Genomic DNA, 27,306 nt, shown 5'->3' on the forward strand with positions numbered 1-27,306 from the left:
AACAAAAAACAGTAAGCAGAAGACAAATTGAGAAAAGAAAAAAATGTAATAGGCCCTCTTCATACCTTTCAAACTTTTCACAAATCTTTTTATTAGGAATATTTTGATACCTACAAAAGAATTTATGACACTTTGTAGTCCTTAATAATAAAAATAGTATGAATCACTACTCAAACTTAAAAACTAGAACATTACCAGTATCACTGCACCTACTTTGTGGCCCTCCCTTGTTTCCTTCCTCCACTTCTCAACCAATAAATATGCTCAGAATTCCTGTTTTTCATTCCCCTGCCTAATAGTTTTATCACAATGTATACATTCCTAACAATATACCATGTATTTTGCTTGATTTTGAATTTTATAAAAATGGTACACGCTGTGTATAGTCTTTTGCAACCAGCCTTTTTTCACTCAGCATTATAATACTAAGATTTATGCATGCCATTTTGTGGGACTGTAGTACATTTCACTGCTTTAGAATATTTTGTATTTCAGTTAACGAACATTTGGTTGTTTTCAATATTTTTGCTATTATGAATAGTGCTGCTATGGACATTTTTATACATGTTACCTGGCCACAAAGTGTACATTTGCAAGAACTTCCTTAGGGTATACTCAAAAGTAGCAATGCTGTGTCACATGTTCAATTTTATAAGACAATGACAATTACTTTCCGGGTACACACCTATACTTCATTTCCTGGCTTCCCTTGCAGGTACATGTAGCCACATAACTCAGAGCTAGCCAGGGAAAGTGAGCTGGCTGGGGGGAAGCTGTAGCTGAAGACAGCAGAGTTTCCTTCAACCAGGTCCTCAATAGCTGCACAGAGCAGGGCTGCCCTGCTGACTTCATAGAACACACCTAATTCTACTAGTTGAGTAATAAGTAAACTTCTGTTGTGTTTAAGACATAAGAAGTACATGAGATATATATGCCTACTCTAAATACACTAATACAGAAAGAGATACCTTGAAACGGGGTGCTTCTAGAATGAAAGCCTAAAATATATGATCTCTACCTTGTGGCTAACAGCACAGCAAACATGTATCAGAGCTGGGAAGATGAAGACATTTGTTATGTGATATTTCTAACCATGATAACATGGAGAGCAGAAAAGCATGTAGCTCTAGAGAAGAAGTTGGAAAGTGTCAAAATGTTTGTGAATAATGGTTTCTCCTTGCTATATTGAGCAACGCATTACAAGAAACAAAATACTCAGGAAAGAACTGGTGGTTTGCAAGCAGAAATAAAAGGGGAGACAGTACAGAAACTGAGGGCCTCAGACAGTTGGAACAGCCAACTATTTCTAAAAACCATATGGTAGAAAATAAGACTTAAAAATACCTTAAGAGATTATTCAGACTTCTCTGTTAAACATAATAACTAAACCCTGTAGCAAAGATCAGATGAAAGTAGCCCCCTTTCATTCCAAGCCTGTTTCAGATGTCTCAAGATAGACACCACGGAGAAAGAAAGGCATAGGAGCCAGGAAGCAAAAAATCAAATAAAGGAGGCCTGAGAGTACTCTAAGAACTGTGGGTGTGGTTACTGGCACAGGGAACTAACTAGAATCAGACGGATTAGAAGACCACCAAATTGTTAAATTCTCTCAAAGAATCCATAAGCCTAGCCTAAAATATGCTGTGATGATAAACTAATCCCCAGGCCTCCAAAACTGCACAGGTGGGAAATGGCTGTGAAATAAAAATAGCCCCTAGGAAAGGAATATTCCCTAACATCCACTTCAGACACAGTTAGGGAAGATAACGGGCAAGGAAGAACCTTCCAGAGGTTAAAGTTAAGAGTCAACAAGACCAATGGTAAGGGAATCCCTTTCAGAAAATAGAATAGGAACTTCCCCTACTGCTAGGACAAGGGGGACTTCACAATGCCTGCCTAGCAGAATCTCCTCATTGCTATAGAACAGTAACTGCTGTGTGTCTTCCTTTCCTCCCCTTTCCAAATTTTATTCTGTATTGCAGTTATCCTGCCCCTGTCCTGAATAAGGAGTGACGGACAGCAGTTGGGAGAAGGTAACAAAACCATGAAGCACCACATGCCGATCTGATGGAGAGGACTGCATATCACCCACAGATCCCCGAGCTGGATGTAGTGAATGGATGGGATCCGGTTTACCTCTTGGGGATGAGGTATGTTGTGTGTGGAAAGAAGGGGCATCAACACGGTACTCTGGTTACCAGAAAGGTAAACTATGACATAAGAGGCTAGCTGCTCACCAAATTTCATGTTTTTCTCTTCTTCCTGGGCATACATGTGGTCTAACTATGGATTTTGGAGAACAGCTAGCAGCCATTGCCTCTCTTGCAGTTAGGTGAGGCTATGTAGTTGAATTACTCTCAAGTGAATGTGAGAACACGATATATGCCACTTTCAGGCCTGGTCCATAAGCATTTCTCATCACGCTCCCCCACGCACTGATCTAATCTTACTGTAGATTACACCATGTGCCATCAACATTATAGGTCATCATGTACGTCTGCCACAAAATTGTATAATAGAAATTTTTTTAAAAAAAGAATAAAAGGATTGAAAAATAGATACTAGGCAAAAGAAAGCTGGTGTCACTATATTAATATCAGATAAAAAAGATTTCAAGATAAGAAACATAAAGGAGAATAGAGATGATAGCTATATAATAATAAAACATTCACTTCACCATGAGGATGTAATGACTTAAAATGCATCTGTACGTAATGCTGCCTCGAAATACATAAATAAACAATTGACAGAACTATAACTAGGATAAGACAAAGAACCCACTATAGTCAGAAACTTCAATATACTTCTCTTGGCTGCTGACAGGCCAAGGAGTCAAAAACCAGCAAAGGTTTTAATCATTTGAAAAACAAGTTTGGGATTCCAGTTCAAGATGATGCTGCAAGAAGATCCTAAACCCAACTCCTCCCACAGCCACACCAAATCTACAGCTGCATGTGGAACAATTTCCTCTGAAAAAACCCCAAAACTCGCTGAGTGACTCCTGCACATTGCGTAAATGAGGAAAAAACCCATATCAAAGTGGATACGAGAGGCTGAGACACAACCTCACCATAAACCCCACCCGTGGTGTGGTGACTCACAATGGGGAGAGAACTCAAAATGCCAAACTTCTCCCAGAGGAGCGAAGGGTTTGAACCTACACCAGACACCAAAACTTTTAAGACCTGCACCTGACAGACAACCTCCAAAACATCTAGCTTTGAAAGTCAACAGGGCTTGTGTCCACAAGACCCACAAGGCTACAGTGAAGTGAGAAATGGTTCATAAAGGGCTAAGGCGCACAGACTCACCCATGCCAGGCCCCAGTGCAGAGGCAGCCAACCGAAAAGTGCCCAGACTTTCTGTGAAAGACGCTTATTTGCTTATCTCAAAGCATCAGTGTAAGGAGCAGGCATCTAATTTAACACACATCTAGGGGCCTACGGAAATACTCTCCATGGACAGAGGCCAGTGTGTGCCATCTTTGCACTCTCCCTCACACCAGCCAGTGGGCATCAACTTTGAAGTCTTCCTCTGCCTCACTTCAGCTCTCCAGTATCTCCCAGAAAGGGGCTTGTACCCTAGTCTGATGCCCAGATTTTTGTGGTTGCTGCCTGTGGGACACCTTTAAGCCACCTGGCTCTGGTGCCCGGGAGGACTTACACTTGCGGGTCCCACAGTATTGTAAACAATGGAGAAAGCGTTGTTAACCAGCTACCACCTCGAGGGCACCCTAAGAGGCAACGGACTGAAGTGGCCAGTCTTTCTGTGATAAAGGCCTATTAACTCATCTTCATGGCTGCGGCCTGAGGCAGGCTTCTAATTAAATATACATCTGTATATGTACAATAGACTATAACCCTCTCGGGACACCTCAGAGGGCAAATGTTCTCTTAGCTCTCTCCCTCTGCTGTGCTCCAGAGCACTAGTATCTCATGGAGGGGAGCTTTTACATGCATCTGGTGCCCCAGTTTTTACATGTGGTGCCCCAGATTTTATGGCTACCATGCAGGGGACACTCCTTGATTGCATGGCTCTGGCGGCCAGCAGGGCTTATAATTCCTGGATCCCACGGGACTGTATGCTTGAAGAGAAAGAGTTCTTAGCCAACTACCAACCCCAGGACACAGTGCAAACAGCAGACTGAAACACACTCCCAGTCTTTATGTGAAAGAGGCCTGTCTGCTTGTCCTGGAACTTCAGCCTGAGGAGTAGGATTCTACTTTGGCACATATCTAGGGACCTACTAAGTTGTTCTCTGGGGACGCCATCTTTGTGCCTTCCCCCTACCTCACTCCAGGTTGCTGGTATCTCCCAGAAAGAAGCTTATACATGTACCTGGTGCCCCAATTTATGTGGCTGCTGCCCAGGGGACACCTCTAGATTACCTGGCTCTGGTGGCCAGCAGGACTTAACGCTTGCAGTCTCACAGGAATTTACATATTTGCATACTTTAAAAGCTGCTGCCTGAGGGTCTGGCTTCCAATCAGCCTGAATCTAGGTATTTCCTGAGTTTCTCCCCTTTGGGACATTAACAGGTCTTGGCACACCCTTAATTACTAGGAGCCACTAAAAATAAAATAGGCTGCTTAGACAATCATAAAGATTTGAGAGACAACCAAGAGCTGGGGCAGGGTTGAACAATAAGGCCAACTCCTAAATAAGGCCACTCCTTCAAGACTGGTGGAGGCTGCTGTTTATCTAATGCATAGAAATCAAGAAATAGAGTCAAGCAAAATGAAGAAACAAAGGGATATGTTCCAAACAAAACAAGCTAAAAGATTAGGGGAAAAAAACTCAACAAAACAGAGATAAGTGATTTACCTGATAAAGAGTTCAAAATAACGGTCATAAAGATGTTCACCAAGATCGGGAGAAGCATGGATGAACACAGTGAGAACTTCAACAAAGAGAGAAAAAAATACGAAAGTATCACACAGAAATCACAGAACTAACGAATATAATAAGTGAACTAAAAAATACACAAGAGGGGTTAAACAGTAGACTAGATGAAGCAGAAGAAAGGATCAGTGAAATCAAATACAGGGCAGTGGATCTCATCCAATAAGAGCAACAAAAAGAAAAAAAATGAAAAAAAGTGAAGATAGCTTAAGGGACTTACAGGACATCAAGAGGACCAAGATTTGCATTATAGAGACCTCAGAAGGAAAAGAGAAGAAGATAGGGTCAGAAAGCTTATTTATAGAAATAATGGCTAAAAACTTCTGTAACCTGGGGAAGGAAACAGACATCCAGATCCAGGAAGCCCAGAGAGTTCCAAATAAGAGGAAGCCAAAAAGGCACATTATAACTAAAATGCCAAAAGTGAAAGACAAGGAGAGAATCTTAAAAGCAACAAGAGAAAAACAACTGTTATGTACAAGGGAACCTCCAAAAGACTATCAGCAGATTTTTCAGCAGAAATTTTGCAAGCCAGAAGGGAGTGGCATGATATATTCAAAGTCCTTAAAGAAATAAATTTCCAACCAAGAATATTCTACCAAGAAAGGTGTCATTCAGAACTGAAGGAGAGAGAAAGAATTTTTCAGACAAGCAAAAGCTATAGGAGTTCATCACCACTAGACCAGCCTTATACGAAATGTTAAAGGGACTTCTTTAATCTGAAACTAAAGGGTACAAATTAGTAACAGGAAAACACATGACCATATAAATCTCACTAGTAAAGGTAAATATATAGTAAAATTCTGAATAACCTAATATTGCCAAGGTGATGGGTTAACCACTTATAAAGCTAGTATGAAGGTTAAAAGACAAAAGTTGTAAAAATAACTATAACTACAATAATATGTTATGGATACAAAAGATAAAAAGATGTAAATTGTGACATCAAAAAGATAAATCGTGAGGGGGAGTAAAAATGCAGAGGTTTAGAATGAATTCAAACTCAAGAAGTTTGGCAACTTAAAATAGACTGTTATAAATACATGCTGTTTTAGCCTCATGGTAACCATAAAGCAAAAACCTATAGTACATACACAAAAAATAGAAACGAATCTAAGTATACCACTACAAAATATCACCAATTTACAAAGAAAGAGAGCAAGAGAAGACAGGACAGAGAAACTACAAAACAGCCAGAAAACAATTAACATAATGGCAATAAGTAGATATCTATCAATAATTACTTTAAATGTAAATGGACTAAATTCTCCAGTCAAAAGACATAGAGTGGCTATATGGATTTTTTTTTTAAAAAAGGACCCACCTACATGCTGCCTACAAGAGGTTCATTTCAAATTAAGGACACACAGACTGGTAGTGAAAGGATGGAAAAAGATATTCCATGCAAATGAAAAACAAAGGAAAGCTAGGGTAGCTATACTCACATCAGACAAAATAGACTTTAAGACAACTGTAATAAGAGACAAAGAAGGCCATCACACAATGATAAAGGGGTCAATCCTACAAGAGGATATGACATTTGTAAATATTTATGCACTCAGCATAGCAGCACCTAAATATATAAAGCAAGTAACAAACCTAAAGGGAGAAATAGCAATACAATAATAGCAGAAAGCTTGAAAAGCCCTCTACATATCAAACAAATTAAAGTACTTAAAATTTTTCCTACAAAGAAAATTCTAGGCTCAGACAATTTTTCAGTTCTATCAGACTTTCAAGGAACAGTTAAACTAAGACACACAGACTCTTCCAAAGAACAGGAAAAGACTGAATACTCCACAATTCAATTCAAAGGCTTGTATTAATTCCCAAATCAGATAAATACAGTATGAGAAATAAACTTATAGACCCTGATCACTCAAAAATAGACATGCCTTCTGGTGGTTTGCCCCATGGTCAAGTGGTTAAGTTTGCACGCACCACTTCAGCAGCCTGGAGTTTGCTAGTTCGGATCCTGGGCACAGACCTATACACCACTCATCAAGCCGTGCTGTAGCGGCATCCCACATAGAAGAACAAGGAGGATTTACAACTAGAATATACAACTATGTACTGGGGCTTTGAGGAGAAAAAAAAAAGAGGAAGATTGGCAACAGATGTTAGCTCAGGGTCAATCTTCCTCATGAAAAAGAAAAGAAAATAGAGATGCCTTCTGTGTGGTATTAGCACATAGAAAATAAACTGACGGAACAGAATAAAGAACAGAATATATTACAGAGATGATATGGCATTTCTTTGGAGGAAGAGAAGAACCATTCAACAAATGAATCAGGAAAAATTGATAAACCCAACTCAACTGAGTCTCTAATCCATTGTTTGTATGAATGTAAACTGATAAGACCCCTTTGGAAAAACAATATAATATCACTATATAAAGTTAAATATTTGTATAGCCTATGATCTCCAGTAATTCCACTCCTAGAGGAACTTTTTTTTTTTCTTCTTTTTCCCAAAGCCCCCCTCAGTACATAGTTGTACATCTAGTTGTAGATCCTTCTGGTTGTGCTATGTGGGATGCCACCTCAGCATGGCTTGACTAGCGGTGACATGTCCGTGCCCAGGATCTGTACCAGAGAAACCCTGGGCCACCGAAGCGGAGCATGCAAACTTAACCAGTTGACCATGGGACGGGCCCCAAGGAACTTTTGTGTATTTGTACCAGGAGACATTTACAAGGATGTTCTCAGCAGCACTGCTTTTATTAACAAAACACTGGAAACCCAAGTACTCATCAAAAGAAGAATCAGTAAGTGAATTTTGGTATATTCACATGATAGAACATTATACAGCAGTAAAAATGAATAACAGGCAACCAGAGCAACATGGATCACTCTTGTAACATAATTTTGAGTGAAAACCATGTCTCAGAAGATAGGATATACTTTTTTTTTTTTACAAAGTTGATAAAAACAAGCAAAAGTGAACATTGTATGATTTAGTCAAATATATTTAATATAAAAATTTTTTTCAAGAAAGGAATCATAGATACAAAGTCCTTGAGAATATTAAGTTGATGGTGGGGAAAGGGAAAGGGCAATGCATGGATCAGTAAAGAAGTGTATCATTAACCAAGAATTACGAGTAATCCAATTTAACTACAGTAAAAAAAGCTGCAGTAATCATCCTTGTATATTTATCTTTGCAAATATATCTGCTACTAAGTTCCTACAAATGAAATTTGTGAATATGTATACTTAGCATTTTGAAAAATCTTCCCCATTGGCCCCAAAGAATGGCTACAGCAGTTTATATTCCCACCTCTAAAGTATCTTAGACTGTCTGTCTCCTACCTTCTTGCCAAAACCTAGTATTATCAAACTTTTGTGTTTTGCCCAGTCAGATAGGTAATATCTAATTATTTTGATTTGTATTTAAATATTGGCCTGATTGAGCATCTTTTTATACATTTATTGGCCTTTTGTATTTCTTCCTTTGTTCATATCCTCTTCAAACTATATTTCTAATAGAGTTAATCTACCTTATGGTTAATAACTTTTAAGATTTTTTTTTCTTTGTGTATTGAAGAATATAGCCCTTGCTTATAATGCGTATTCTAATTATTTCACCTAAAAATGTGCTATTTATCTTTAGTTTGGTATATTTTGTCATATTTTACTATTCACAGAGTCAAATTTACCAGTCTTCTCTGTTGTAATTACTGAATTCACAGTTTTTAAATTACAAGTCTCTCACATAACTTTCCAGGGCTAAAGCTCTGGAGCAGAATGTATAGTTCTATCCTTCCTATCAGTGGAGCTTTTCTGGTGTTTCATCCTGTCTCAATGTAGACAAAAAACCCAAAGGCATCATCAGAGTTTTAATGTATAAGCATAACCTCACTCTGGACTAACGGAAATTTGCTTCTGCCATGCTTTAGACTCAGATGCCGACCCTAAAATAGCATGTAATAGTATACAGAGGTAATGAAAAGGAAGGACCTGTAAGCTTTTGCATTCAGTTTCAACACATTAATTCAGTCCTATATTGCTTCATGCAAAGTAAAAAAATCAACAATAAAAATGAACAAACCCCAACAAAAAGTCTTTAACAAAAAAGACAAATCTGTATAGATGCTTAAACTTGAATTTACAGTACCCCCAAAATAGCATCTTACCTGTTAGGCTGCCTTGGAATATATATAAGGCATCACAGACAGCAGGAGGTGGAGGCACCAGTCCTTGAAAAAGTCCATGGAGTGCTGAAACCCACCAGCAGGCAGCAATACCCACTTAATGATGCCCAAAACAGGGATGAGCCCTTTACTGCACTGCTCCCCACGGTCCCAAACTACACAGAAGCACTGGGCTGTAACTTAGTGATTGCAACAAAAACCACAATTACTTTCACTCATGGAACTGGCTTACAAATTTTAGAAAAAGCAAAATTTGAAAATTTATGTGCTAGTCATTTTATAATTTTCCCTAGTAAACTAGTAAAATTGCCAAATTATGTAATTGTGTAGTCGATTTCATTTGCCCAGAATTATTAGGCTTAGCTCTCCTGTTTGGGGCAAACCCTTCATCAAGCCAACAAACACTATTAGTACTTAATTTTGTCATGTATTAGTACTAACTTTAAGAGGAAAGAAAATGACATAAATAATGGTGATTTAAGTTTTTAAAAATGTCTAATAAGAGGTTTCTTTCATTATTATCTATTACTAACAACAGCTTTGTCTTCTCAGAATGTTTTAAAATATTTACTGCATGTAGCACTCCCTGTCTCCTGTGAAGTAGTTTTCATTTCATCATTAACATATGAAAGCAACCATAACAGAAGTAAAAACTTAAGGTCAAACAAATTAATATTAAAATGTATAATCTAAGTGTGAAGCCAATATTCGATTCAGACAAGACTTCTTTTCTAAAAAGAGGAATGGTTCCTTTCAAGAGACTGCCTTTTTTATAATACAAAATAATTATCAGTTTTCTTAACACCACCATTAACCTGCTTAGGTCCTAGTAGTTGTCCATTTATTATCAGATAGTAGTATGCAATTTCCATTGAGATTGAATTAGTCCAGGTTGATGAAATGAAGCATTGGGCTACATTAACTTACTTAATAATCAGGTTCTTTACTGAGATATTGTTAGCAGCAGCATACGTTAAGATTCATATCAGGACAGCTTGCTTTTGTCAGTTATTTGCACTAAAACTGACTGCATTGTCAAACACCATTTAGTAAGTATTCAGGAATCCAAAACTGATATTAATAACAATAAGAGCTAACATTTATTAAATGCCAGGTACTCTAAGAGCTAGCAACAACCCCATAAGGTACAAGTATTACTACTCCCTTTTTACAGATATGGGAAATTATGGCACAGAGAGTTAAGTCACTTTAAGGTCACACAACTAATAAACAGGGAGAGTTGAAATCTCAATGAAGTCTGGCTCTAAAAATAATATATAGATAATAACAATGAGGACAAATATATGTAAGGACAACCAGCTCACTAATAGATATATAGATTACAACCAATTAAACATTCCCATTGTTATAAACATTATATAACTGCCTCCCCAGGAAGAGGAAAATTACAAGCTGTTTGTTGAACTGTGTGAGAGTGAAGGGTAGAGAGGGAGAACTTAAGTACCTTTAACCTACGAGAGAAGGCTGAGCAGAAAAAGCAAAATTGTAAAAACTTGTTAAACTAAAATTGGGTGGTAGAAGGAAACCCTGAATATCGGCTGGTCTTAAAACAGGCAATAAGATGAGCAGAAGGGAAAAAAACCTAACAGATTTTTCTGAGTGAATTCAAAGTGATACAAAGAGATGAAAAGAAGCACATAATTCCAGGTTATGCTTGTTAACAGTTCCAAAGAGGAAGCTGAGTCTTCACTTGACGTGACCAGTAATGGAAGCTGGTAGAGAATTTACGAGGGTGGCTGACACACTCAAAAATTTCAGAAGAGAAATTACCTCAGCTGCAAGCAAATGAGATTATTACAAACTCAAAGAACTCATATCTATCGAAGTAAGACTGGCAGTGAACAGGAATTCAACAAGAATACGAACAACAGTTTTCACTGTCACAAAGAAGTCTACAATATGAAGTAAAAATGTAAGTCTACGACAGACTGAAAGTACGAAGACATCGTTTAACTGAGCAAAATAATCAACACTTAAGTTCCATGAGGCAGGGACTTTGTTGCACTCACTCACTTTGCTGTGGAATTAACTGATGATGAAGATGGCTGTTTCGGTAACCTGGTTCAAACCCTTCTTCAAAATTTTGCTTAGAAAGGGTGGCTAGAAGAGGGGACAGCTATTATTACTGAGAAAAGAAAGCCTGAGAGTAAAATGGTAGAAAAGATTTAAAGGCCAACAAAATCATGGTTACCTAGAGTTAATTTTGAGACTCACAAGTCAGAGAAGATCTGTAGAAGTACTTCAGAATTTAAATTCTCCTTACAGACTCCAAAATAAGAAGAGAAGTGGGAATGCAAATCTATGAATAGACACGTATGAACATTTGCTCTCAAATGGCAATTCTTTTGGAAAAACGATCTATGTATGAGCCTTATGGCGTGATTCAAAAACTGTAACTCCAGGATTCTTAACAGCTGGGTCCAACATGGATCTTTAAAAGAATTAAAGTTTCTAAAACGGAGTTCAGAAATCACACTAGCACATGAAGTGACATAAATCCCCTCCTCTTTTTTTTGTCAATAGATAGAAACTGTTCCATGGCTGAGTACAGAATGAAAGCTAACCCTACCAAAAGGGAAAAAATATTAAGTTAGCAGCCTTGCATCACAGACAGCAGCAGTATTCATGAGAAGAGTAGACCTTAATCACACTCCAGTGCTGAATGACTAATACAAGTCTGCCTGAAGCTGGTTATGATTCTCCATAGTAAGAACGACATATTCATATTACAACTTGATGTCTGTGCTGTAAAAATGGTTCAGATCAGGAATGAAACATCGCACACTTCTAGGGTACACCATCTACTTTGTAGTGTGTTGTGGATGGTGTGCCCTACAGTTGTACAGTAACAGCCTGCTCACCCTAACCCAGCAATCTTAGTCTAACAGCTTACGGTGTTTGATCAAGACCTTGCCAGTTTATATCATTCCTTCCTTGTTAACACTTTAACTTTAAAATGGTCCAAAATGCCAAATATTCTCTCTTATCCAAACAAATATTTGTTTTATTGAAGTAAAATATAATTGCTGTATTTTTCATATGATACTGTCATTAGTTAATTTTCCTTTTTTATTAACTGAGTAGAATGAGCTCATGAGGACAGTGTCAAACACCTGATGACTAATGAAACATCCTCTGAAGCCCCTGAAATGAGATCACAACCACAAAGAGGCTAAGTGTCCTCGCCCCCTTTCTGACTCAAGAAAAAAAGTCTAACATAATGAGGATGGCAAAGGTGATTAATCTGTGACATTTACACAGTGACTTTGTGGTGAGCTCCAATATGTAAACAAAACTCATCCCCATTCACCAAATGCTAAAATGAAATTTAGCACCACTAAGAAATGGAGTCATCTGGTCAATCTTGTAATGCATGTTGGCATTTCCTAAAATTTTTTCCATGGAATATTAAAAGGATTCCATGCTCAGTAAGTCTGAAATTTCACAACTATCCATCTGGGAGCATCACCAAGCACAGTAGCCTATTAAGGCTCCGGGAAGTCATGCAGTAAACAAACTGGTTTTGTTAACCCAGTGTTTCCCATACTTCTTTGATCACAAAACCTGTTTTTGTTTTATTTTGTTTTGTGGAACAACAGTGAAAGGAGAAGAGTTTGGGAAATGCCAGCTCAAAGATTACCATATATACATGTATTAATTATTTGTAAACAATTAAAAAATAACATCCAAAACTAAAATAGGATGTCTTTAACAATGCACAGTACTAAAGAAAACTACAGTGCCTCAAGGTCAACAAATGCTGCTTGATAGCTTTACTTGGTAAAATGACAAGCAAAATACCATTTACTGTATACTCAGTGATACCAAAAGTAAAGGACAGAAAGCCTTTATAGTATTCACTGTCTCTTAGCACATAATTCTCATAAAATGGATAAAAACATATCAATATTTGGGCTGACAGCATTTTAAATGCTCAGTGAGAACATATAACTGTACTTATGTTAAAACTGACTTATCAGAAAACATCTAAATGTCTATGATTTCAGGAGCTCACAATCTTAACAACAATCTCTCCTCATGTTATTGACTACATTGAGATTATTTACGGCTACCAAAACAATGGCACCTACTGAAGATTATTACAATACTTACCACATTACAAAAAGAATCCAGACCAATGCTATGTACATACTTAGTACACTCTGGATTAGACCAAGTAAAATTTAACAACAAGCTGAACAGCATTCTATAAAACAAAAACAAAAAGTCAGTTAGGCTAATTCTGTCTGTTTTTCTATGCTACGGACTCACAGAGTGAAAGAAGATTGTCTTGGAACTTGATGACTGAATCAAATCTGAATTATGTAAAGTTTATCTATACTTACCTTAAGAGAAGTTCTTTGGGTAGCTTTTTGTTAATAAGACCTTCATCATTATTTGAGAAAACCTAAAAGGAAAGAAAGAGAAATTGTTAAAGTGTTCCTCAATCAATTAAAAAAAAAAAGTTATGTATTTTTCAGATCAGAACAGCCCCAACCACTGTCCTACAAATATGATGATACTAATTTCATGAAGCCACCACACTTCAATATTGATGGATATAAAAACAGTTTATCCCCTATCACCATTTCATAAAAACAGCAACAGGCAGCCATTTCTATACTACATTGTATTAGTGGCTCTGGTTAAGGCTATTAGGCAAGAAAAATAAATAAAAGGCATCCTGATTGGAAGGGAAGAAATAAAACAACCTCTAGTCACAGATGACATTATCTTGTATGTAGAAAATTCTAAGAAATCCACAAAAACTCTGTTAGAACTAATCAAGGAGTTCAGCAAGGTTGCAGGATACAATATGCAAATGTACAACATACTTAGCATCAAAAAGAATAAAATACTTAGGAATAAATTTAGTTAAATAAGTGCAAGACTTATATATTGAAAACATACAAAACATTGTTGAGAGAAATTAAAGATGACAAATAAACTGAAACACATTCCATATTCATGAATTGGAAGATTTAACAGTGTTAAGTTAGCAACACTTCTCAAACTTATCTGCAGATTTAGTGAAATCTCTATCAAAATTCCAGCTGCCTTTTTTGAAAAAATTTAAAAGCTGATTCTAAAATTCATATGGAAATGCAAGGGACCCAGAATAGCCAAAAAAATCTTGAAAAGGAAAACAAAGCTAGAAAACTCATATTTCCTGATTTCAAAAATTACTATAAAGCTACAGCAATTGAAACACTGTGGAACTGGCATAAGGAGAGATACATAGATCAATGGAGTAGAACTGAGAGTCCAGAAATAAATCCTTATATTTATGGGCAACTAATTTTTGACAAGGGCTCCAAGATAATGCAGTGGGGGAAAGAAGACTTTTCAACAAATGGTGCCAGGGCAACTGGATGTTTACATGCAAAACAATAAAGCTGGACCCCTACCTTGTAGCATATTAAAAAAATTAACTCAAAATGAATCAAAGACCTAAATAAATATGAGTTAAAACTACAACCCTTAAAAGAAAACATAAGCATAAATCTTGGTGACCTTAGATTACGTATGTAACAGTTTCTTAGATATGACATCAAAATTACAAGCAAGCGAAGAAAAAAATAAATAAATTAGACCATCAAAATTAAAAACCTTTGTGCTTCAAAGAACATCATCAAGAAAGTGAAAAGAAAACCCACAAAATAGGAGAAAATATTTGCAAATCACATATCTGATGAGGGAATTGTATCCACAATATATAAAGAACTCTCAAAATTCAGCAATAAAAAGATAAACCAGCTAAAAAATGGGCAAAAAGATACATCATGATTAAGTGGGAACCACAGGGATGGTTCAACATCTGCAAATCAATCAATGTGATACAACACATTCACAAAATGAGGAATAAAAACCACATGATCACCTCAATAGATGCAGAGAAAACATTTGACAAGATCCAACATCCATTTATGACAAAAAACTGCTAACAAAATGGGGATAGAAGGAAAGTACCTCAACATAATAAAGGCCATATATGACAAACCCACAGCCAACATCATACTCAATGGGCAAAAACTGAACGCCATCCCTCTGAGAACAGGAACAAGACAAGGATGCCCACTATCACCACTCTTATTCAACACAGTACTGGAGGTTCTGGCCAGAGCAATTAGGCAAGAGAAAGGAATAAAAGTAATCCAAATAGGGAATGAGCAAGTGAAATTCTCACTGTTTGCAGACGACATGATCTTATATATAGAAAACCTTAAAGAATCCATTGGAAAACTATTAGAAATAATTAACAACTACAGTAAAGTTGTGAGGTATAATATCAACTTACAAAAATCAGTTGCATTTCCGTACTCTAATAACAAACTTACAGAAAGAGAACTCAAGAATACAGTTCCATTTACAATTGCAACAAAAAGAATAAAGTACCTAGGAATAAATTTAACTAGGGAGGTGACAGACTTATACAATGGAAACTATAAGACATTATTGAAAGAAATAGATAATGATATGAAGAGATGGAAAGAGATTCCATGCACATGGATTGGAAGAATAAACAAAGTGAAAATGTCCATACTACCCAAAGCAATCTACAGATTCAATGCAATCTCAATCAGAATCCCAATGACATTATTCCTGGAAACAGAACAAAGAATCCTAAAATTCATATGGGGCAATGGAAGACGCTGAATTGCTAAAGCAATCCTGAGAAAAAAGAAAAAAGCTGGAGGCATCTCAATCCCTGACTTCAAAACGTACTACAAAGCCATAGTGATCAAAACAGCATGGTACTGTTACAAACAGAGATCAATGGAACAGAACTGAAAGCCCAGAAATAAAACCACACATACATAGGAGCTAATCTTCAACAAAGGTGCCAAGAAGATACAATGGAGAAAAGATAGTCTCTTCAATAAATGGTGTTGGGAAAACTGGACAGCCACATACAAAAGAATGAAAGTAGACCATTAACTCATGCCATACGCAAAAGTAAACTCAAAACGGATCAAAGACTTGAAGATAAGTCCTGAACCCAGAAAACTCCTAGAAGATAATATAGGTAGTATACTCTTTGACATCGAACTTAAAAGGATCTTTTTGAAGACTGTGTCTTCTCAGGCAAGGAAACAAAAAAATAAATAAACAAGAGGGAGTTCATCAGACTAAAGAGCTTCTGCAAGGCAAAAGAAACTGGGATCAAAACAAAAAGACAACCCATCAATTGGGAGAAATATTTGCAAATCATATATCTGATAAGGGGTTAATCTCCATGATACATAAGGAACTCACACAACTGAAGAACAAAAAAACAAACAGCCCACTCAAAAAATGGGCAGAGGATATGAATATTTCCAAAGAAGATATACAGATGGCCAATAAACACATGAAAAGATGTTCAATGTCACAAATCATCAGGGAAATGTAAATCAAAACTACACTAAGATACCACTTTATGCCTGTTAAAATGGCTATAATCACTAAGACTAAAAAGAACAAGTGTTGGAGAAGGTGTGAAGAAAAGGAAGTCCTCATACACTGCTGGTGGGAATGCTAACTGGTGCAGCCACTATAGAAAACAGTATGGAGATTCCTCAAAAAACTAAAAATAGAACTGCCATATGACCCAGCTATCCCACTACTAGGTATCTACCCAAACAATTTGAAATCAACAATCTAAAGTAATATATGTACCCCTATGCTCATCGCGGCACTATTCACAATAGCCAAGACATGGAAACAATCCAAGTGTCCATCGACTGAGGACTGGATAAAGAAGATGTGGTATATATATGCAGAATACTACTCAGCCATAAAAGAGGGCAAAATCATCCCATTTGCAACAACATGGATGGACCCGGAGGGAATTATGCTAAGTGAAATAAGCCAGACTGAGAAAGACAAACACCAGATGATTTCACTCATATGTGGAATATAAACAAACACATGGACAAAGAAAATAGTTCAGTGGTTACCAGGGGAAAGGGAGGGGGAGGTGGGCAGAGGGTGAAGGGGAGCACTTATGTGGTGACAGACAAGAAATAATGTACAACTGAAATTTCACAACAATGTAAACTATTATGAATTCAAATTTAAAAAAATAAAAAATAAATAAAAACACGGGCCGGCCCCATAGCACAATGGTTAGGTTCATGTGCTCCAATTTGGCGGCCCAGGGTTCACATGTTCGAACTTGGGCATGGACCTACACACCACTCATCAAGCCATGCTGTGGCAGTATCCCACATACAAAATAGAGGAAGACTGGGACAGATGTTAGCTCAGGGACAATCTTCCTCAAGCAAAAAGAGGAAGATTAGCCCTCATACCTTAAAAAAAAAAAAAAAAAAAAAAAGGAAAGGGGATACAAAACCCAGAGCAAAGGAGATAAGTAGAAAGACAAAATCAGAAAATTATAGCTCTCCATCAGAACAGTTTAGCAAATGCTAAGTATAACATTCAAGATAAAAGGAAGGGAAACATCAAGAATAAATATAATCTTGTCATTTTAACCACAAACTCACAACACAAGAAGGAAGAAAAAAAAACATCTGACAATAACAATCTAGAAGGGGAAGATGAGAGGGATGGAATGGCTTAATCTAAGGAAATAATAGGCTATCAGAAAATGGACTATCTATGAGATGTTTTATACAAACCACATGGTAACCACTAAACAAATAACAAGAATAGAGACACAAATTACAAATAAGAAGAAAGCCAATATAGAAAACCACCTACCTGAATTGGTAGGCCAAAAATCATGGGAGGAGAAACAAAGGAAATGCAGGAGAACCAGAAAACAAGCGATAAAATGGCAGCACTAGGCCCCCACATTTCAATGGTCATTCTAAATGTAAATGGATTGAACTCTCCAATCAAAAGACACAGAGTGGCAGGATGGATTAAAGAACAAGACCCAACAATATGCTGCCTCCAGGAAACATACCTCAGCCCCAAAGATAAACACAGACTCGGAGTGAAGGGATGGAAGATGATACTCCAAGCAAATAATGAACATAAGAAAGCAGGTGTCACCATACTTATATCAGACAAGGTAGACTTCAACACAAAACAGGTAAAGAGAGACAAAGAGGGGCAGTTTACAATGATAAAAGGGACACTTTACCAAGAAGACATAACACTTATAAATATATATGCACCCAACAAGGAGCACCAAAGTACGTAAAGCAACTATTAACAAAACTAAAAGGAGATATCAACAACAATACAATAATAGTAGAGGACCTCAACACCCTACTAACACCAATGGACAGATCATCTAGACAGAAAGTCAACAAGGAAACTGTAGAATTAAATGAAAAACTAGACTAGCTAGACTTAATAGATATATATAGAACACTCCATCCAAAAACAGCAGTTTACATGCTCTTCTCAAGCGCACATGGAACATTCTCAAGGATAGACCACATGTTGGGAAACCAAGCAAGACTCAACAAATTCAAGAGGGTTCAAATAATATTGAGCATCTTTTCTGACCATAATGGTATGAAACTAGAAATCAACTATAAGAATAAAGCTGGGAAAGGGGCAAAAACGTGGAGATTAAACAACATAATACTGAACAACCAGTGGAGCATTGAAGAAATTAAAGGAGAAATCAAATATTATCTGGAGACGAATGAAAATGAAAACGCCATACCAACTCATCTGGGATGCAGCAAAAGCAGTCCTAAGAGGGAAATTCATGGCAATACACGCTCATCTCAATAAACAAGAAAAAAATAAGCAATCTCAAACTACACCTAACAGAATTAGAAAAAGAACAAACAAAGCCCAATGTCAGTAGAAGGAGGGAAATAATAAAAATTAGAGCAGAAATAAATGAAATTGCAACAAAAAAGACAGTAGAAAGGATCAATGAAACAAAGAGTTGATTCTTTGAGAAAATAAATAAAATTGACAAACCCTTAGCCAGGCTTACTAAGAAAAAAAGAGAGAAGACTCAAACAAATAAAATTAGAAATGAAAGAGGAGACATCACAACAGATACCACAGAAATACAAAAGATTATAAGAGAATACTATGAAAAACTATATGCCAACAAATTGGACAACCTAGAAGAAATGGATAAATTCGTAGACTCTTCCACCCTCCCAAAACTGAATCAGGAAGAAATAGAGAATCTGAATAGACCAATCACAAGTAAAGAAATTGAAACAGTAATGAAAAAAACCTCCCCCAAGATAAAAGTCCAGGACCAGATGGCTTCTCTGGAGCATTCTACCAAACATTCAAAGAAGATTTGATACCTATCCTTCTCAAACTATTCCAGAAAATTGAGGAAGATGGAGCACTTCCTAACACATACTATGAAGACAACATCACCCTGATCCCAAAACCAGACAAGGACAACACAAAGAAGGAAACTACAGGCCAATATCACTGATGAACATAGATGCAAAAATCCTCAACAAATTCTTGCAAACTGAATACAGCAATGCATTAAAAAGACATACACCATGATCAAGTGGGATTTATACCAGGGACACAGGGATGGTTCAACATCTGCAAGTCAATCAACGTGATACACCACATTAACAAAAGGAGAAACAAAAACCACATGATCATCTCAAGAGACATAAAGAAAGCATTCAACAAGATCCAACATCCATTCATGATAAAAACTCTCAATAAAAAGGGTATAGAAGGAAAGTACCTCAACATAATAAAGGCCATATATGACAAATCCACAGCCAACATCATACTCAATGGGCAAAACTGAAAGCCATCCCTCTGAGAACAGGAACAAGACAAGGGTGTCCACTCTCACCACTCTTATTCAACATAGTACTGGAGGTTTTGGCCAGAGCAATTAGGCAGGAAAAAGAAATAAAAGGAATCCAATAGGCAATGAAGAAGTGAAACTCTCACTGTTTGCAGACAACATGATCTTATATATAGAAAACCTTAAAGAATCCATTGGAAAACTATTAGAAATAATCAACAACTATAGCAAAGCTGCAGGGTATAAAATCAACTTACCTAAATCAGTTGCACTTCTATACTCTAATAACGAACTAATAGAAAAAGAACTCAAGAACACAATCCCATTCACAATCACATCAAAAAGAATAAAATACCTTGGGGTAAATTTAACCAAGGAAGTAAAAGACTTGTACAACAAAAACTACAAGACTTTCCTGAAAGAAATTGATGACAACATAAAGAGATGGAAAGACATTCCATGCACATGGATTGGAAGAATAAACGTAGTTAAAATGTCCATACTTCCTAAAGCAATCAACAGATTCAATGCAATCCCAATCAGAATCCCAATGACATTCTTCACAGAAATAGAACAAAGAATCCTAAAATTCATATGGGGCAACAAAAGACCCTGAATTGCTAAAGCAATACTGAGAAAAAAGAACAAAGCTGGAGGCATCACAATTCCTGACTTCAAAATGTACTACAAAGCTACAGTAATCAAAACAGCATGATACTCGTACAAAAACAGGTACACAGATCAATGGAACAGAATTGAAAGCCCAGAAATAAAACCACACATCTATGGACAGCTAATCTTCGACAAAGGAGCTGAGGGCATACAATGGAGAAAAGATAGTTTCTTCAGCAAATGTTGCTTGGAAAACTGGACAGCCACATGCAAAAGAATGAAAATTAACCATTCTTTTTCACCATTCACAAAAATAAACTCAAAATGGATCAAAGACCTAAAGGTAAGACATGAAACCATAAGGCTTCTAGAAGAAAATATAGGCAGTACACTCTTCGACATCAGTCTTAAAAGGATCTTTTCGGACACCAAGTCTTCTCAGACAAGGGAAACAATAGAAAGAATAAACAAATGGGACTTCATCAGACTAAAGAGCTTCTTCAAGGCAAGGGAAAACAGGATTGAAACAAAAAACTAACCCACTAATTGGGAAAAAAAATATTTTCAAATCATATATCTGACAAAGGGTTAATCTCCATACTATATAAAGAACTCACACAACTCAACAACAAAAAAATCAAACAACCCAATCAAAAAATGGGCAGGGGTCATGAAGAGACATTTCTCCAAAGAAGATATACGGATAGCCAATAGGCGCATGAAAAGATGCTCATCATCGCTGATCATCAGGGAAACACAAATCAAGACTACACTAAGATATCACCTTACACTCGTTAGAATGGCAAAAATAACCAAAACAAAAAGTAACAAATGTTGGAGAGGTTGTGGAGAAAAAGGAACCCTCATACACTGCTGGTGGGAATGCAAACTGATGCACCACTATGGAAAACAGTATGGAGATTTCTCAAAAAACTAAAAATAGAAATATCATATGACCCAGCCGTCCCACTACTGGGTATCTATCCAAAGAACTTGAAATCAGCAATTCCAAAAGTCCCATGCACCCCTATGTTCACTGCAGTATTATTCACAATAGCCAAGATGTGGAAGCAACCCAAGTGCCCATCAACTGATGATTGGATATAGAAGATATGATATATATATACAATGTAATACTACTCAGCCATAAAAAAGGATAAAATCGTCCCATTCACAACAAAATGGTTGGACCTTGAGGGTATTACGCTAAGTGAAATAAGCCAGATAGAGAAAGACAAACTCTGTATCACTCCACTCATAAGTGGAAGTTAAAAATGTAGACAAAGAGAACAGGTTAGTGGTTCAGGAGAAAGGGGGTGGGTGCACACAAAGGGTGAAGTGGTGCACCTACGACACAACTGACAAACAATAACGTACAACTGAAATTTCACAAAATCTTAAACTATCATAATCTCAATAAAAAGTTTAAAAAAAAGAGAAATATTAGCAACAAATGTTAGCTCAGGGCCAGTCTTCCTTGCTAAATAATAATAATAATAATAATAATAAAATAAAAACATAATGACACACTTCACAGCCACAAGGATGGCTAAAATCAGACAGACAGATAATAACAAATAATGGCAAGAATGTGGAGAAAGTGGAAACCTCATACACCTTTGGTGGGAATGTGAAAATGGTGCAGCCACCTTGGAAAACAGTCTGGCAGCTCCTCAAAGGTTAAACATTGAGTTACCATATTAACCAGTAATTCCAGTCACAGGCAACTACCTAAGTGAAATGAAAATGTGTCCATACAAAAATCTAAACATCAATGTTCACAGCAGCATTATTCATAATAGCCAAAAAGTGGGAACAATTCAAATGCCCATCGGCCAATGAATGGGTAAACAAAATGTGGCATACCCATACAAAGGAAAATTATTCAGCAATAAAAAGAAATGAAGTACTGACACATATTACAACAGGAATGAGCCTTGAAAACACAAAGGCCACATATTGTATGATTCCATGTTTACATTAAATATCCTGAAAAGGCAAATCCATGGCAACAATATAGATTAGTGGTTGCCTAAGATTAGAGAACGACTGCTGATGAGTATGGGGTTTCTTTTTGGAGTTATGAAAATGTTCCTGAATTAGACAGCTTGGTGAATATACTAAAACACACTCTAAGTTTTTGTTTGTTTTTTGTGAGGAAGACTGGCCCTGAGCTAACATCTGTTGCCAATCTTCCTCTTTTTGCTTAAGGAAGATTGTTGCTGAGCTAACATCTGTGCTAATCTTCCTCTATTTTTATGTGGGATGCCACCACAGCATGCCTTGAAGAGTGGTCCTAGGTCTGTGCCTGGGATCTGAGCCTGCAAACCCCAGGCCACCAAAGTGGAGTGTACAGATTTAACACTACACCACTGGGCTGGCCCCTGGATTGTACATTTTAAATGAGTGAAACTTACAGTATATGTGTATTATCTCAATTTAAAAAAAGGCATACCACAATCCACCAAAGCAAACTGCAGAAGTGGAAACAGTGTCATAAATAGTATCCTACATTCATTTTTAAGGTATTCCAATGATTAGTCTTAGTGGTGTGTATGTGAGATACTAACATTTATTAAGTGCCTACTATATTCCAAGCTCCAGTAAGAAATGCGTTAGATGAATTAGCTAAATTATCTAATTAATCTTTCTCTAGTTCCTTGAAGTATCAAGTTAGGTTACTGACCTGCTATCTTTCCTCTTTTTAATGTAGATATTTAGAACTATAAGTTTCCCTCTGATCACTACTTCCAGTTCATGCCATAAGTTTTGACATGTTGTATTTTCATATCCATTCATCTTAAAGTATTTTCTAATATTCTTTGTTATTTCTTCTTTCACTCACTGGTTGCTTAAAAGTGTGTGGTTTAACTTCCACCTATTTGTAAATTCTCCAGTTTTCCTTCTTTTTTGGTTTCTGGCTTCATTCCATTTTGGTCAGAGAAGATATTTTATATGATTTCAGTCTTTTGAAATTTATTGAAACTTGTTTTGTCACCTAACATAAGGTTTAACCTGAAGAATGTTCCACGTGCACTTGAGAAAAATACGTTTTCTGCTGTTCTCGGGTGGAGTGTTCTATGTATCTGTACTAGGTCTAGTTAGTTTATAGCGTTGTTCAAATCTTCTACTTCCTTATTAATCTGCTGTCTAAATGCTCCATCACTGAAATTATAGTGATGTGGTCGGGGCTGGCCCCGTGGCCGAGTAGTTAAGTTTGCACACTCTGCTGCAGGTGGCCCAGTGTTTCGTTGGTTCAAGTCCTGGCACGGACATGGCACTGCTCATCAAGCCACGCTGAGGCAGTGTCCCACATGCCACAACTAGAAGGACCCACAACGAAGAATATACAACTATGTACCGGGGGGCTTTGGGGAGAAAAAGGAAAAAAATAAATGATAAACAAAATAAAATAAAAATACATAAATAGTGATGGGGGTGGTTGTGAATGATACCATAACAATCTTCACACATCTCAATAGCTGTCCAAAGGATGCGCTTATTTTCTGTTATTACAAAGACCAGTGAATCAAAGTTATAAGATTTCAACTCAACATAGAGAAAAACTTTCTAACAATAGCCCATACTAGAATGTTCTACTCTTTAAAGCAGTGATACTCTACCCACAGTGCTCCTGCAGAGACCACAGAAACAGAAATGTCAGAGAAGGAAACCCCTTCCTTCAGTGAGAGATTTGAATAAGACATCTCTAAGGACCAAATCTAATTTCTGAATCTATCATCCAGGTTCTGCCATGTACATCTTGCTTACCTTGGGCATATCATTTAACTTTTCTGTGCTATGGTTTCCACTTTTGTAAAATGAGAATAGTAATGGAAACTGCCACAGGAGTTGTTGTGAATTAAATGAGTTCATTTGTGTAAAATGCCTAGAATAGTCTTGGCAAATAGTAAGTGCTCAACAAATAATAGCTATGATGATGATGTGAAGTCTCCAACTATTATTGTAGAACTATCTATTTCTCCCTTTAATTGTCAGTTTGCTGCACATATTTTGGGACTTGGTTGTTTTGTGCATATGTGCTTATAATTATTATAACTTCTTGAGGAACTGACCATTTATCAACATATAATTAACTTGTCTCTTGTTTTAACTTAAAGTCTATTTTGTATGATATTAGTACTATTTGCCTGAAAAGTCTTTTTCCATCTTTATACTTTCAACATATTTGTCTTTGAATCTCACAAGAGTCTCTTGCAGACAGGACATAATTGGAACATAGGTTTTAGGGGTTTTTTATCCATTCTGTCAGTCTCTGTATTTAATTGGTAAATATAATACTTCTACATTTAAGGTGACTACTGATAAGGAAGGACTTACTTTTGCCATTTTGCTATTTCTGTATTCTGTAGTTAAGTGTACTACTACATAAATGTCAGTTAGGTCAAGCTGGTTGATAGAGATGTTCAAATCTTTTATATCCTCACTGATTTTTCTTTTAATCTATGAATGCTATCAGTAAGAGAGAGAGGTCTTACTATATCCAAACATGATTGTGGATTTGTTTCTTTCTCCCTTTGGTTCTGTCAATTTTTGCTTCATGTATTTTGAAGCTTTGTTGTAAAGTGCATACACATCTAAGATAGTTACGTATTTTTAATGAACTGACCCTTTGTCATTATGAAATATCCTTCTTTTACTCTAGAAGTTATCCTTGTCTCAAAGTCTACTTTGACTAATATTAATATAACAATACCAGTTTTCTTCTGATTTTTGCATTTTTTCCATCCTTTTACTTTCAATCTGTGCCTATACACTTAAAGTGTTTCTCATAGACAGCATATAGTTGGGCCACACTATTTTATCCAGCCTGACAATTGCTACCTTTTAATTGGAGGGCATGGCCTACTTCTATTTAATGTAATTATTGATATGATTGGTTTTAAGTCTACCAGCTTAATATTTATCTTCTATTTGTCCCATTTGTTCATCATTCCTCTGTTCCTGCTTTCTTGACTTTTCTTTTGGTAAAGCAGTATTTATTTGGTTTGTCTTATTGATCTCATAGTTGTAGTTGTTTGTATTTTTTTAAAAGTTTGCTCTAGTGATCACAGAGTGCATCTTTAACTTACCACAGTCAAACTTCATTTACAGTCATGCACCACATAACAATGTTTCAGTCAACGATCGACCACATATACGACAGTGGTCCCATTAGTACTATACAGCCTAGGTGTGTACTAAGGCTATACCATCTAGGTTTGTGTAAGCACTGTAGGGGAGGAAGACATTTTCCTCTACCCTTTTAGGTTCTTCTGGCTGGTCTAAGAATTAAACTGACATGAGACAGATTAACAGGAGAAAAGCAAATAGAAGTTTAATAAGATATATACCCAGGAAATGGAAATGAAACCCAGGAAAACCAAGTAAGTCACCAAAATGGCCATAGCCCTCAGCTTAAATACCATTGGCAGCTAAAGACAAAAGAAGATGTTGCAGGTGGGGAGAGCAGGGGACTTCAAAGAGAAGGAAGGCAATTCACAGGTAGGTGAAAAGAAGCAAACACTTGGAAAACAAGTGTTTGGCCACACAGACACAGAAGAACACAGAGGGGAGCCCAACAAACATGCTTTTCCAGGTTCCTCTCTATTTACCATCTAGTTCAAGTTATGCTAAGGTGATTGCTCACTTCCCAAGACAGGTTTTTTTATGTGAATTCTTTTAGGCAGTTAAGGGAGAGGGAATAAGAAAAACTTTGAGTCCTTTGTTTCTTAAAAACAATCAGCCTAAAATTAACCTCATGTTAAAGAGACACATTTTGGGGTGGCAAGTTTTGTTCCCCCTTGGTACACGCTACAATGTTCACACAATAATGAAATCACCTAACGATGCATTTCTCAGAACGTAAACCCATCGTTAAGTGACACGTGACTGTAATTTCCTCCTGCCTGCTTTGCATTTATTGTCATATATCTTACTTCTCCTTCTACCATGTGCCTGACAATATATTGCTATTATTTTTGCTTTATGCAGTCCATAATCTTCTCAATAAATATATATATGAAAGAATGATATTTTTTATAAGATCTCTTATATTTACCTATTCACCTTCATGGTGCAATTCCCTCCTTCCTTCAGAAGGAGTACTTTTCAACATTTCCTGTAATATAGGCCTGCTGTAGACAAATTGTCTTTGCTTTTATCTGTCAGAAATGTCTTTATTTCTCTTGCATTTTTGAAGAACATTTCTCTGAATATAGAATTTCAGGTTAGCAGGTTTGCCTTTTTTTCTTTAAATCACTTTTAAAAAGTTATGAGATTGTTCTCTGGTTGCATTGTTTCTGAAGAGATGTCAGCTTTCATTCATATTATTGTTCCCATTATGTAATTCTTTTTCTTTTCTACCTCAAGATTTCCTTTATAAAAATACTTGATTTTTGGAAGTTTGACTACAATGTGCCTAAGTTTAGACTTCTTTGTATTTATCCTGCTTGGGGTTTGCTGACTGTGTCCAATTGCTGTTGAGTCCATCAAATGAATTCTTAATTTCTGATATCACATTTTCCATTTCTAGCATTCCCATTTGGTTCTTTTTACAGTTTTCCTTGTTCCTGCTGAAATTTTCTGATCTGTACATTCATGTTGCTCAACATCTGGATCATGGGCCACATTTTCTTGTTTCTTTGCATGTCTTATAATTTGTTATTTCATGTCAGATATTCTGTGTAAAGAATAGTGATTTACAAAGGTCAATAAAACTAAGAGCTAGTTCTTTGAAAGATAAACAAAAGCGACAAACCTTTACCTAGACTCACCAAGGAAAAAAAAAAGAGAGGACTCAAATAATTTCAGAAATGAAAGAGGAGGGGTCGGCCCAGTGGCACAGCAGTTAAGTTCACATGTTCTGCTTCAGAGGCCCGGGGTTTGCCAGTTCGGATCCCGG

At 36.7% G+C, this 27,306-nt stretch overlaps 1 protein-coding gene across 19 annotated transcripts in view; it reads right to left on the bottom strand.

The window, feature by feature from the left end:
• The window catches only part of FBXL2 (F-box and leucine rich repeat protein 2), a 126,511-nt gene that overhangs the window by 91,063 nt on the left and 8,142 nt on the right, over positions 1-27,306 (bottom strand). For 11 of the 19 annotated variants that reach the window (XR_011527069.1, XR_011527072.1, XR_011527077.1 and 8 more), the window contains exon 2: positions 13,423-13,484. Coding sequence is in view for 2 of the 19 variants with exons in the window: in XM_070575874.1 (XP_070431975.1) it covers positions 13,423-13,484 (62 nt within the window). In the remaining 17 variants the exon portion in view is untranslated. Of the gene's footprint in view, positions 1-13,189; positions 13,284-13,422; positions 13,485-27,306 lie in introns of all 19 variants that reach the window. The other 8 variants (XR_011527073.1, XR_011527074.1, XR_011527075.1 and 5 more) reach the window with 1 other exon arrangement.

Source organism: Equus przewalskii, chromosome 15 (genome assembly GCF_037783145.1).
Source record: "Equus przewalskii isolate Varuska chromosome 15, EquPr2, whole genome shotgun sequence".
NCBI classification, from domain to species: Eukaryota; Metazoa; Chordata; class Mammalia; order Perissodactyla; family Equidae; genus Equus; species Equus przewalskii.